At 55.9% G+C, this 14,153-nt stretch overlaps 1 protein-coding gene across 1 annotated transcript; it reads right to left on the reverse strand.

Annotated features, from left to right (window-relative positions):
* Window positions 1-152: 152 nt before the first annotated feature.
* On the reverse strand, window positions 153-9,805 carry LOC104067017 (serine/threonine-protein kinase 10-like). The gene is given in 20 exon segments (XM_054049777.1): window positions 153-506; window positions 639-752; window positions 1,340-1,456; window positions 1,569-1,754; window positions 1,824-1,945; window positions 2,059-2,188; window positions 2,289-2,465; window positions 2,639-2,661; window positions 2,664-2,761; window positions 3,338-3,468; window positions 3,570-4,522; window positions 4,525-5,449; window positions 5,544-5,656; window positions 5,769-6,043; window positions 6,419-6,491; window positions 6,601-6,671; window positions 6,673-6,742; window positions 6,958-7,006; window positions 7,139-7,303; window positions 8,291-9,805. Coding segments are annotated over 20 exon segments (4,227 nt in total). The 5' UTR covers window positions 8,618-9,805; the 3' UTR covers window positions 153-398.
* Window positions 9,806-14,153: the final 4,348 nt, after the last annotated feature.

Here is a 14,153-nt window from a genome sequence, read left to right on the forward strand (position 1 = left end):
AGCCATTTGAGGTTGGCAACACCTGCTTCACCCCAGCCCTTCTGACACAGTGAGGGAGAGCTTGAGCCCAGCCACGCTTGCCACCCTCGGGACCCACACCACATCCTGCCCCACTGCTCGGCTCCATGGCTCTGCATCTCCAGGCAGGTGCCCTTCGTGTTGTCTTTGAGATCACAAAGTTATGGAATGGGTTGGGTTGGAAGAGACCTTAAAGACCTTAAAGACCATCCAGTTCTGCCTCCCTGCCGTGGCAGGGACACCTCCCACTGGACCAGGTTGTTCAAGGCCTCATCTCACCCAGCCTTGAAAGGTCCTTCAGTTCCACCTCCCACAAGAGCTGTGGGACCGGTTCCCAGGTATCTCCTGCCTCTTGCTCCCCAGTAACCCATACCGTAGTGTCAACAGGGGAGATGAAAGAAGCGGGAGATCCTGTTGCTGCTGTGGGTGCCATGCAGCCCTCCTCGCTGCTGCACTGGCAGTGAGTTCCCCAGTTCCTCCTCCAGCATCTGGAGTCGAAAAGGAATGCCACCACATCCCTGTGTCCCATGTCACAGGGGCTTTAGTGGGGAGAGCAGCCCCCCATCGCAGCCTGTCAGATGGGACAAGATGGGGAGGCTTTGGGCTGCAGGACCACTCACCTCCTTGCGGGCAGCCAGCCATTGCTTCCACTCGCTGAGCTCCATGGCGTACTCCTGCTCCAGCCGCCCCAGCTGCCTCCTCTCCTGCTCTGCCAGGAGCTGCATCTTCTCGCTCTGGGAGAGGAGAGGTAGAAACAGGAAGGAAGGTGCTCAAGGACAGGTCAGACAATCATAGAACCCCTAGGTAGGAAAAACCTCTGAGGTCATCAAGCCCAACTGTAACTGTCCACTACCAAACCATATCACTAGGCACTTCATCTCCCCATCTTTTAAACCCCTCCAGGGATGGGGACTCCACCACCTCCCTGGCAGCCGTTCCAGTGCCTGAGAACCCTTTCAGTGTAGAAATTTTTCCTGATGTCCAATCTGAACCTGCTCTGGTGCAAATTCAGGGCATTTCCTTTCGTCCTATCACCTGTCACTTGGGAGCAGAGCCCAGTACCCACCTCACCAAACCTCTCCAGGAGCTGCAGAGAGCAATGAGGTCTCCCCTCAGCCTCCTCTTCTGCAGGCTAAACAGCCCCAGGTCCCTCAGCCGCTCCCACAACCCCTGTTCTCCAGACCCTTCCCCAGCTCCATTCCCTTCTCCAGACGCGCTCCAGCCCCTCAATGTCCTTCTTGGAGTGTCTACAATTTCTTCTTGCAAGGTGCAGGAGTGTGGGCAGCCCCCGGGGTGGACAGGTTTGGGTGGTCCCTGGTACCTGCATCTGCTCCAGCTCTGCCAGGCTCTCCGCCTGCTGCTGCTGCAGCTGCTGCAGCTGCTGCTCCTGCTGCTGCTGCGCCTCTGCTCGCTGCCACCGCTCCTCCTGCTGCATGAACTGCAGTGGGGGACAACTAGCATCACCCTCTCATTCCCCAAAAGCCACCACTTACAGCTTTTTGGGGACTTTGTGCTGGAGAACCTCGCCGGCCCTGTAGAGGTCCTTCTACCTGCTTGGTCCTCTCCCTCTGCTCGTCCCCTGTTGCCTCCTGGAGCTTCAGGTTCTCCTTGAAGAGGGCCAGGTGGGTTTTGGCATCGCAGCGCTGGCTTTTCAGCAGCTGAGCCTGCTCTTGCGCCTGCTGGCTCCTCACATCCTCCAGCAGGAGCTGGTAGAAGTGGTTCATCCTCTCTGTCTCCTGGGAAAGGGACAGCAGAGTGAGCCAGAGGAGGGGTTGGGAGAGCATCGCTGGTGGATCCTACCTCACCTTCTCATGGCACTTGCGCAGCTGCTGCCTGTGCAGCATGTGCTGCTCCTTCACCTGCTGCCTGAAGAGCTGGTACTTCTGCAGATGCCCTTGCTCCATGCTCCACACCACAGACTCTCAGTCTGCCAGGCAAGACCACAGTACCCGCACTACCTTCAAAAAGCCTCAGCCAGACCCTCTGCTCCCCTTCTCAAGAACCCTCCATCCTCATCCTCTTCCTTCCAGCCCAACCTACCTCTCCGGAGGCTCTGGATCTTGCTGATACACTCCCAGTCAATGGACATCATCTCCTTCTTGTGCTCCTGGACGACCCTCTGCAGGGCTGCATTGAGTTTCTCCTGCTGCTGCTGCAGGAACCACTGCTTCTGCAAGGAGCTTTGGTGGGGCTTTGTCCCAGCACCCAGGGGAGATGGCCCTCAGGCTCCCCCTCACAGCTGGGGAGCGAGCACTGCCTCGGATCCTCACCTCTCTCCCATCACCCTTCAGCTCTTGCATCCTCCCGCACTCCTTCTCCTGGAGGGACTTGAGGCACTTGGCCTCGTCACGCAGCCTCACCGTGTACTTGAGCTCCTGGCGCTCCTTCAGCTGCTGGTAGCGCCGCTCCACACTCTCCACCTCCCAGTCATAAAACTCCTTCTTGCTCTGCCGATAGGGCAGAGCAGTTGCAGTTAACAGGGCTGCAGGGACCAGAAATGGCCACCAAAGCAACCACCTCCCCCCAGGCCCCACCATCTCCCACAGACGGACCCCAACACCCCACTGCCCGTGTCCCTCTCTGACCACATCACGGCACCAAGAGATGATGGCCCCATTACCGTCATCTCCTGCTCAATGTGACGAACATATGCTCCTGCTGCTGGTGAAACTTCTGCTCCAGCTGGCTCTGCGCTCGCTGCTCTTCCTTCTGCAGCACTCGCAGCTCGCGGAGATCCTGGCGCCTGAAAGTTTGAAGAATTGGGGTGAGGAAGGGCCAAAGGTGGCCCTGGAGACACCTCTCTCTCCCGGGATGGCTGAATTGTAGGAGGATAACGCGATGGAGAAGCTCAGCCCTGATGAAAGACAGCTTTCTCCAGCAAGAAGGAAGATAGGACACATGCTGGGTCCATGGTAGTCATGGTCCCAAGCTCAGCTGGTGTTGCTGCCCCTCCATCTCCCCCTTCATCCTTTCCTACTCTCCCTGGGTGGCGTGAGAGCTTATGGGAGAAGATCTTCCTCACTTCTTTCCTTAAGGTGGCTGATGAACACAGGAAATGGGGGGCAGGACAACGTTTTGGCTCCTCATACGTCCCTCAGCACAGCACTGAGGGTGCAGGGAAGGGCTTGCTCATGCTCTCCTGCTGAAGAAGACCTCAGCCAGGGAGGCAGACAGGGTTTTGCAGCCTGGAGGTCAAGCACTTGTGCTTTGCAGCGAGACCCAGACCCAACCTCCCTCCTGCATCCTTGTCTCCTGGTCCTCCTTGGCCAGGAATGAGTGGAAGATGCCTTGTGGCCTCTCTGATTCCAGCATCACTCACCGCGCCGAGTGCACCATGTCACCCTTTGCCCCAGCCTTGCCAAGAGTTCTGGCAGTCGTCACGCTCACCTCTTCCCCATCCACCACAAACCTGCGTGTTTTCTTGACCGTCCTTTGGAGCAAGGCAGGTTCCTGTGAGTGGGAAAAAAGGTTTGGGCTCAGGTGGCCCAAAACTATGTAAACACAACACGGGAACCCATGGAAGGCGGGACAGCTTCCCGTGGCCGTCTTACCTGCAAGTTCACCTGCTGGGCTTCCCCAGCGGAGGGGAAAGGCTGTGTTGCTGCAGGGAGGACACTTGGACCTTCTACATCTGCAGGGGTTTCCACAGGGCCTGGCTCCTCTCCTTGCTTTGATGCGATGGATGGATCTGGTGTGTTCCCTGCTTCCCACACTGCCTGCACCCGGGAAGAGGTGCGGACAAGGGTAACATCAAAGCCCACAGTCTTTGCGGCCTTTGGATGTCCATTAACGGCCTCCTGGGGATCTGGCAGTGCTCCATGACCGTCCAAGTCACCGATCTTTCTAGGTCCATCCTTTGTTTGCCTTTCAGGAGCAGGAGCAACCTGCACGCCGTCTTCTTCAAGCTCTCCATCCTTTCCATCTTGTCCATTCCAGTCATTCCCATAAGCAGCTCTTGGCTGGTTCTCTTTGGAGCTGTTTTCCATGATCTCCTCTATTCCTTCTTCAGCAGATGTTGGGATCTCCACGGGAAATTAATCCTCTGCTGAATTCTGGGCCTCCTCACTTGCAGGTCTGTGTCCTGCACATTCCACCAAGGCTGCCTCTGGTTCCTCTCCCGCCAGCATCAGCTTCCCTGGGCCGGCTGCATCTCCCACTGGTTCCTCTCCCGTCAACATCAGCTTCCCTGGGCCGGCTGCATCTCTCACTGGGTTACGGTCTCCAATCAAACACCCTTCTATAATGCCCTCTTCCAATTTCACTTCTGCTGGCACCAGGGCTCCCTTGGGAGAAGTTTCATCCCCAGTTTCAGCATTGGCTTCCTCCTCGTTCCTCTCCAGCTCAACCAGGTCCAGGGGGTCAGTGAGAGACTCACATGCAGCTGAGTTTCTCTCCCCACTGTTCCTCTTCCCAGCCTCCCCGAGACCGGCCGGGGGCTCCTGCCACCCCTTGATCATATCCAACCCCACCTCCGTCGCTCTGGGCATCAACAATGCTTCACCCATGGCACCCTCTCCTCCACCAGCTCCGTGTCCCCGGGCTCTCTAGCACCCTTGGCTCCCGTGGGTGCTCTCCCTGCTCCATCATCATCCTTCTCAAGGACATCTTAAGCCCCAGTGAAGCCAACCTCAACCTTCAGGTCTTGCAACAACTGAGTAACCTGGTGCCAATGCTCTGGCAGCCCCTTGAAGCTCTAGGTCTTGGTCCCCACTGTCCAAAGGTCCAGGGCTGCCATCAGCTGACGGCCCCTGTCCATGGATGCAGACAGAGCTGTTGAGTTACAAGTAGGTTCTCTGCTTGACTCTTTTTTGGGGGTCAAAATGGGGCTTGGTTGGGCTGCAAGCTGTCCCTCTGTGGGTGCTTTGGCCACTGGTGATGCATTGGGATGGTGACTTTCCTCATGGGGCTCTGCCTTGGGTCCAACCTGCTCTGCCTTCACCTCTCGCAGTTCAGCAAGGGCTCCTGCCCGCTGTTGCCCCAAAGGGAGCTCTGCTGCTTTGCAGGGTGTCCCCAGAAGACTGGTCTCCATCTGTGGACACCCTTGAGCTTCTCCTGCCTCTGCTGGGGCTGATGTCCCTTGAGGAGCACTCAGCACCATAATGTCCAGTCCTTTGTGATCTGCTCCATGATGCCCCTTAGCTGCTTCTTGGGACTTCATCCCTCCAAAAAATGACCTGCGCCTCATCAGCTTCAGGAACTCAGACGGCTTCTTCCCAGGGAACCTCATGGAGCTCATGGGCTCGGGCGAGGACCTCCTCCTTATCTGCTTCAAGAAGACAGACCCTCTCTTGATTTTGGACTCTGCCACCACTTGGATGTCAGATGAGATACCCGGCTCCTCGGTGACTCTCCCTGCAGTGTCCGGAGGCGGATGCTCCAGGGGACACATGGGCATCGTGGGGCAGGAGGACTCCCCATGCTCCTGCCCAGGCTGTAGGGTGGACAATGGGGGAGAGGTGAGACTCAACGAGCTCATGGAGAGGGTCGGAGGGATCTTACACCACAGCCAACCACTACTCACGCACCAACGGGTCCAGACCTTCATCCTCATCCTCTTCCTCCAGCACATACACCCCGGCTTCTGCCACCAGCTCCCAGAGTGGCCGCTTGTCGGAGATGCCCACGACAAAGGCTGTCCCTTCTGTGGGTGAAGATGGTGTGACAGGAACACCATGGTGCCATTTCTGAAGGCTTGAAGAATCGTGACCAGCATCACTTATGGTCCAAGAGCCCATCCCAGCCACCCAAACATAGCTTCGAGCATGAGCTGCCCCATGGGACACCTCCTACCACCACTTGTGTTGGGGTGGTGTCTCTGCACAGGGACTCACCACCTCTTGGATGACGCAGGGTGGGCGGCTGGGACTTGATGATCTTCAGCAGCACCCGGAGGGGGTTCAGCTCGTGATAGGGGGTCTCCATCTCAGCCATCTCAATCAGCGTGATGCCCAGTGACCAGTTGTCAGCCTTGTAGCCGTAGGGGTTCTCCTTGGACATCTCACACTGCACCACCTCTGGAGCCATCCTGTGCATGGGAGAGAGGGGAAGAGTCCAGCCTGACTTGGGCCAGGGGCTGAAGCCAAACCACGTCCTGTCCCCTCCAGAAACAACCCTCCAGACAGAAGAGGTGAGCTTCAACCCCAACCCCTCCAACGCTGCCTCCGGAAGGGCTTGCAGCCCCCAGCACCCCACGTGTCCTTTCCGTACACGATCTACTGAGAAGCTCACCCTGGAGCTGGTGTTGGCTGGAGAAGGAGCAATCTGATTTCTGGAGTTGCTCCTGGTGTTGAGGAGCTGGTTACATGCACACACAGAACAAACAGGAGATCTGGACTCCCCCAGCGCACCTGTCTGTGCTCCCAAATCCCACCATCCCCAGGGATTCCTGCCCCACACCTACCAGTACGGGGTGCTGATGAAGGACACCCGGCGCTGGATGGTGCTGGAGTTCTTGGCCAAGACACCAAAATCAGCTGCAGAGCAGAAGGGGGTGGTTAGAGAGGATCCATGGGCAAAGCATCCCTGGGTCTTCAGTCACGGCCTCCCTCTGTCCCACAGGGCTCTGATTCCCCCAGGACTCACCCAGCTTGACGTCGCCATCGAGAGTGAGGAGGACGTTGCCAGCTTTGACATCCCTGTGGATGATCTTGCAGGTACCGCAGCACCAGAAGCAGCTGCTTGCAAGCGGCTCGGATCTGCTCCTCCGTCAACCTTTTCTCCAGCTCTGCCGTTAGCGCAAATGAACCCCACTACTAACGATGTCTCCTGGCCAGTACCCCATGCAAAGCCAGAGGAGACCCAGAGGAAGGTGCACCCCAACCCATCCTCCCTTCTGAAGACACTACAAGCCCAGGACTCGCTTCCACGCCATGATGTTTGGTGATCCCACCCCAAACCTTCCAAGAGCTGCATCCCAGCCAGAAGATAACATTTATTTACCCAAAATCGCTGCATCCACAGACCCACCAGGACAAAACTCCATCAGGATCTGCAAGGAGAGGTTTCCCACCTTGGTCTGCAAACCTGCCCCCTTCAGACCAAGTTCTCCAGCCCCAAAACACTTGGTGGGACAATGGTTCAAGGCCAGCAAGAAGGAGGACCAGAACCCTCTGAGGCTCACCCAGAGCTGCCCGTCCCAGTAGAGCGCATCCAGCAGCTTGGTGATGTTGGGGTGGTCGCAGCAAGCCAAGATCTCGATCTCCACCATGTAGTCCTCCAGTTCCTCCTCGCTCTGCGTTTCGATCACCTTGGCAGCCGCCAATGCCCCTGTCACCTTGTGCTGCACCTGGGGGAGGTTTTGCAGGTGATTTGGGGGGGACACGAAAGGAGCAGCCCCACCATTTTCAGCGAGGGGGAAGCTGGGAGCTCACATCCCTCCCCAAGTGCTTGGGGGCGTCGAGCCAAGACATGGAGACACACACAAGGGGTTGGGATCCAGGGGGGTGGTCCGGGACCAACACAGAGGGGTTGGGATCCAGCAGGATGCTCCGGCACCCACAGAAGGGTTAGGATACGGTGAGATGCTCTGGGACTCATATGGAGGGGCTGGGATCCAGCAGGGTGGTCTGGGATCTACACAAAGGGATTGGGATACAGCAGGATCCACCCAAGGGTCCCCGAGCATCCCACTGGATCCAAATCCCTCTGTGTTTGTCCTGGAGCATCCTGCTGGATCCAGCCTCTCTGTGTTGGTCCCAGAGCATCCCACTGGATGCCAAACACCTCCAGCAAGCTGTGTCTCCCCATGGATGCAATATAGTTCCTGTGGGCACATCTGCAACACCCTCCCAACCAGGACTTTGTGGTGATCCCACCATGAACCCCCAGCCCGTGAGCGATGCCAAGGGATTCGGTTGTCCCGAAAAAGTCAGAGAGAGAAAATGGGATGGGTTTGGCCACCAGGACCACCAGCCTGGCGCCAGAAAGCAGCTCCTGCTGTGGGTCTGACAAGCATTGAGTTTGGGCTTCCTGTCGCGCTCAGGATTTGTACAGTGGTTATAGAGAACAACATCCCGGTCTCAACCCCCTCGCGCCAAACAAGGAGGCAAACTCAAGCTGTCCAGCTTGGGGACCTGGTGGTTCTCCCCATGAAGAAGGTCAAGGATGGGCTGAGCCAGCACCAAGCAAGGACCCTGCCACCCTCTGCAATAAATATGGGGCTGTTTGGTGGCTTTTTATCTTCTTGGAGCCGCACAATGAGAGGCACCATGGAAAACAAAAAGCATTTGCAAAGCCCTTGGCACGCCAGTGTCCTTTTGGAGTGCTCTCCTACCTTGAAGACCTTGCCAAAGGCACCGTCGCCCAGTTCACCCAGCACCAGCCAGGCCTGCTCAGGGTCAACATCCCACTTGATATGTTCGTACCTCCTCGGTGGCTTCTTCTTCTCCGAGAAGCCAAAAAGCCGCAGGAGAAAAGCCATTAGGCCACCTCCATGCAGGGAAAAATGGGACGGCTGGGCTTGAGCTGCTCCACCAAGGACCTTCGCAGCCTTCCCTCCCCCGTAGGCAGGAAGGGGCTGAGCGATGCCCCAGACCACGCAGGATGTGCCGTGAGGTGGAGGTACCAAAAAGGAGATGCTTTGCTTCCACCGGTGTCGCATCCCACCCTGAGGTGTTCATCAGAGTGGGAGAAAGTCCTGGGCTGCATCCAGAGCAGAGGGACCAGAGGGCGAGGGAGAGGATTTTGCCCCTCTGCTCCTCTCTGGTGAGACCCCACCTGGAGCCCTGTGTCCAGTTCTGGACTCCTCAGCACAGGGAGGACATGGAGCTGTTGGAGTGAGTCCAGAGGAGGCCACGGAGATGATCTGAGGGCTGGAGCACCTCCCGTATGAGGACAGGATGAGAGTTGGGGTTGTTCAGTCTGGAGAAGAGAAGGCTCTGGGGAGACCTTAGAGCAGCTTCCAGTATGGAAAGGGGCTCCAGGAAAGCTGGGGAGGGGCTCTGGATCAGGGAGTGCAGGAACAGAATGAGGGGAACGGTTTTGAGCTGCAAGAGGGGAGATTGAGATGAGATCTTAGGAAGAAATGTTTTGCTGTGAGGTGGGGAGGCCCTGGCCCAGGTTGTCCAGAGCAGTGGTGGCTGCCCCATCCCTGGAGGTGTGCCAGGCCAGGTTGGATGGGGCTTGGATCACCCTGATCCAGTGGGAGGTGTCCCGGCCCATGGCAGGGGGTGGGAATAGGTGAGCTTTGAGGTCCCACCAAACCAACCCATTCTGTGATTCCATGACTCCAGCTGCTCCCCTAAATCAAGGTTTGGGGTTTCACCATCTACATAATAACCCTCTCGAGGCTGTGGGTGGAGCATCTCTCCAGGCTTTGGGGGTTCAGATCACGAGCGCTGCCGCAGAAGCTGTTTTCCCAGTGATTACATAGGTTAATCATGGGGTAATTAAATCCAGGGAGCAATTTTACAGCATACATTCATAACTCATTGCACCAGGCATCAGAGCAGAGCTGCATTTCCATCCCAGCACTCATCGGGACAAGCCCACGGGATCCCCCAGCACTGAAGCCTCAGCCTCCCCAGGAGATAATGAACCCTCTCACCACACTTTGTGCCCCAAAGGGACGCAGGTGCCGCTGGTGCTGCTGAATCCAGCAACGACCCCAGCAGCCGGTCTTTCATTTGTCAGCTCTCCTTTTCCACTTCCATCTCGATCTCCTTCATCTCCTTTTCCTTCCTTTCCCTCCTTCTTCTACCTGTGTTTCTTCTCCATCTCCTTCTCCTTCTTCTCCTCTCCATCTCCATTTCCTTCTCCTTCACCATATCCATCTCTGTCTCCTTCTCTGTTTCCTTCTCCTCCTCCTCTCTGTTTCCTTGTCCATCTCCATCTCCATTTGTTTCCTTCTCCTTCTCCCTCTCCTTCTCCTTCTCATTCTCCTTCTCCTTCTTCTCCATTTCTTTCTTCTCCATCTCCATTTCCATCTCCATCTCCTTCCCATCTCGTCCTTCCCCCTCCCCTTTCCCTTTCCATTTTCCCCCTTCTGTTCCCTTTTGGCAGCTCTCAGCCCTGGATGCCACCCATGAGCCGAGCACCAAACACCTTTCAGCACACTGATGGCTGCTGTCACCCCAGTGACACATTTCAACTTCCACGGCCCCTTTGTCCTCCGGCATCTCTTCCCCAGGATCCTCCCTTGCAGAGAAGCTTCACCGGATCCCACCCAGGCTGCTCAGCTTCCCCGGAGCCTGAGATTCCAGACCTCCCCTGCCAGGCAGCAAAGCCCCCACAGCCGCCATGAGCAAGGGGAAACTGAGGCAGGACACACACACCCCTCCATTCTGCTCAAACAGAAACCAGAGCCGGGAATAGAAACCCAAACGGGGGATTTTCATTGTTGTTTTTTTCATCCTTTTTCATTAAATTACGTTGTTATTATTTCAGTAGAAGGTGGCACCTTCCTGGAACGAAAGGGTTAATGTCACCTTCGGATTCCTTCACCTCCTTTTCTAACCCCGGAGGGGGGACAGGAGCCAAAGGTCCCCCGGCCTCTTACCCGCTTCTGCTTTCTCTGCTTTTTGGCCCAAAATGACTCACTGGGGGATTTCTCTCTGGTTTTCAGGGTTCTTCAAGCAACTGGGGATTCTCGGGGGGATGCTATGGGGTTGAGCACCCATGGGTGCTCTCCAGCAGCGCCCTGTCCAGCCTCAGGTGTCTTACTGGTGGCTTTGGGGGCAACAGACAGCATTGCTGGAGAGTGGTACCCAGCGTCCGAGTGATGCTGGGGGCTCAGTCCCACGTGCAGGATGGTGCCCAGCAAAGCCACCCTGGAAGGGTGGCCAGGACCATGACCCCCTGAGCATCCCAGCCATGGGCACCCAACCATGTCCTCAAACCCCCAGGGGTCCTGGGTGACCCCAGGTGGCCTCGTGGCCACATTGCAGTTCTCAGGGGCTGGAAAGTCCAGTCCAGTCATTCCGATCAGGCGAGAACCTTCAAAGCCTGGACATTTTGGTAATGAAAGGGTTAACGCACACACAACACGTGTGTTCCCACCACTTCCCCTGATGCCACATCCTGGTCTCGCATTCCAGTCCTTCATCCCAGACTCTCACCCTGATCCCATCATCCCAGTCCCCTCATCCTGGCCCATCATCCTTGTCCCTCATCCAGAAAACCACCATCCTGATCCATCATCTCTGACCATCACCCAATCCTGTCACCGTGGTTCCTCATCCCAGTCCCGCCATTCTGATCCCATCAATCTGGTCCCTGATCCCAGACCATCATCCAAGTCCCTCATCCTTGCCCCTCATCCCAGTCCTTCATCCCAGTTCCATCATCCTGGTTCCTTATCCTGGACCCTCATGCCAGTCCTTCATCCAGGTCCCTCATCCCAGTCCCGTCATTCTGATCCCATCATCCTGGACCCTTGTCCCAGTCCTTCATCCAGGTCCCTCATCCAAATCCCATCACCCTGGTCCCTCATCCCAGACCCTCATCCCGGTCCCTCGGGGGCGTTCCAGCAGATCCCATCACCCGCTCCACTTCCCCCCACGGAGCTGAGAGCGACCAAACTCATCACATGCAACAGCGGCACCGAAACCTCCGGGCGGGTTGGGATCCCAAACCCAGGGACTCACGGGGACCCTGGGACCCCCCAATCCCCTTCTCCCCCCCCTTTCCCCTCGGGGTCCCCCCCTCCACACTGACGTCAGGGCTCATTGTTCCTCCCGGCGTCGATGACTCCAGCCCGTTACTCACCCTCCATCACGGCTTGGCCGCCCTCCTGCGCGATTCCTGGCCATGACGCTCAGCTCCAACCACACCCACCCCAACGTGAGTGAGTGGGGAGACTGCGACAACGAGAAGGAGCCCCAAAGTCTGCTCGGGGCGATGGTGCTACACATGCAACGAGTTCTGCACGGTCTCAGACCAGCGCTGCCCAAGTGATGCCACCGTTTCTCAAAATCACCGCTCCCACAGCAAAAGTCGTTAATTATTACAGTATTAAATACTGTAATATATTAATTTAACATTATATAAGTAATTTTAATATATAATTTAAGTAATATAGTATTAATTAACACTGTAATTAATGTAATATATTATATATACTGTATTACAGTATTAAATATAATTATATATATAATTATTATTAAATATAATACTGTAATTAAATTATTATTAAATATAATACTGTAATAATTACAGCCCGTCGAGCACCTTCCGGCGCCCGAATCACGAGCACCGAGCTCGCCCCCCCAGGCCAATGGAAGGCAACTTGTGCGCACCAGCCTGAATTGTTTAGACTCAAATCAAACGCTTTTCAACACAAACGTGACATTTTCACACCTCAAATTCAACCCTGTTCACCCCAAATCGGCTGCTTTTCACCCAAAACCTGTTGCTTTTCACCCCAAACCTGCCACTTTTCACCCCGGATTGACCACTTTTCACCCCAAATCCACTGCTTTTCACCCAAAACACACTACTTTACACTCCAAACCCACCGGTTTTCACCCCAAACCGGCCACATTTCACCCCAAACCTACTGCTTTTCATCCCAAATTCACCGCTTTTCACCTCAAACCCACTGCGTTTCACTCAAAATCGGCTGCTTTTCACCCCAAACCTGCCACTTTTCACCCCAAATCTGCCAACTTTCACCCCAAATCTGCCAACTTTCACCCCAAACCTGCTTTTCATCCAACCTCCATCACTTTTCACCCCAAACCCTCCACTTTTCTCCCTAAATTGGCTGCTTTTCGTCCCAAATTGGTTTGGTTTCACCCCAAACGCACCACCTTTCACCCCAAATCTGCCACTTTTCACCCCAAACCCATAATTTTTCACAGCAAACCCACCACTTTTCTCCCCAAATTGGCCACTTTTCACCCCAAACCTGTTGCTTTTCACCCCAAATCATCTGCATTTCCCCCTAAACCCACCACTTCTCCCACTGACTTGTGTGCTTTTCCATCCAAACCAAATACTTCTCGCTCCAAACCCATCCTTTCCCCCAAATCACCGCTTTCCCCCCCCCAAATCCTGGCTGTACCCCCTCCCGCCCCCCCGGTTTCCTGCATTTCGTGGTGGCAGTGAAGGAGGAAATCGCGTCAGCGCCGTTTGCCGTGCCGGGAACATGGATCACGGCCAGGCACACGCGTGTGCCACATGTGTGCCCCTATGAACAAGCCTGGGCACACGCATTTACACACACGCGTGCCCCCTGTGGCCCAAAATCCACGAAGCCATGTACACAACCATAGAGCTACACACGAACACACACACGCACAGACACGTGTGCATACCCTGGCGCACACATTTACACACGTGTGCTCCTTGCACTCCAAAATCCATGAATACACATGCATTGACACACGTGTGCCCCCTGCACTCTCAAATCCAGGAACACACACACCTATTTACACGTACATGTGCTCTGTACCCCAAAATCCATGAGCCAACTTGCACACGTGTAGAGCTACATGCCTGCAGTTGAACATACACGCACATACGCATGTGCTCACCCTCGCACGTGAATTTACACACACTTGTGCCCTCGCACCCAAAAATCCATGAAACCATAAGCAAATGCGTGGAGCTACATGTTTTCAAACGAGCATACGCGCACACGCGTGTGTGTGTACACGCTTCATGCACCTTTACCCATGCGTGTGCCCCCTGCACCCCAAAATCCATGACTCCATACATTTACCCACATGTGTGCCCCTCACACACCAAAAGGCATGAGCTCACGCACACACACATAGTGCTGCATGGCTGCCAAGGAGCACACACGCACACACACACGTGTGCACATGCTTGCACACACATTTACCCACATGTGCGCACCTTGCACCCCAAAATAAATGAACCCACACGCACATGCATGGAGCTCCATGCCTGCAGACGAGCACACACACGCGTGTGCACACACACGCCTCTGCTTGCACACGCGTTTCCCCCCTCTTTGCACAGCGGGACTACAAATCCCAGCATGCCCCGCGCCAGGGGACCCGCACAGCGAGGACTACAAATCCCAGTATACCCTGCGCGGAGGGGCGGGGCGAGAGGCGGCCTGTGGAGACGCAGCCAATCAGAGAAGAGAGAGGCGGGGCCACTGGCCAATGATCGGCGGGGGCGTGGGGGCGCAGCCAATCAGAACGGAGTGGGCGTGGTCTCTCGGCCAA

This window comes from Cuculus canorus, chromosome 26, assembly GCF_017976375.1.
Source record: "Cuculus canorus isolate bCucCan1 chromosome 26, bCucCan1.pri, whole genome shotgun sequence".
NCBI lineage: Eukaryota > Metazoa > Chordata > Aves > Cuculiformes > Cuculidae > Cuculus > Cuculus canorus.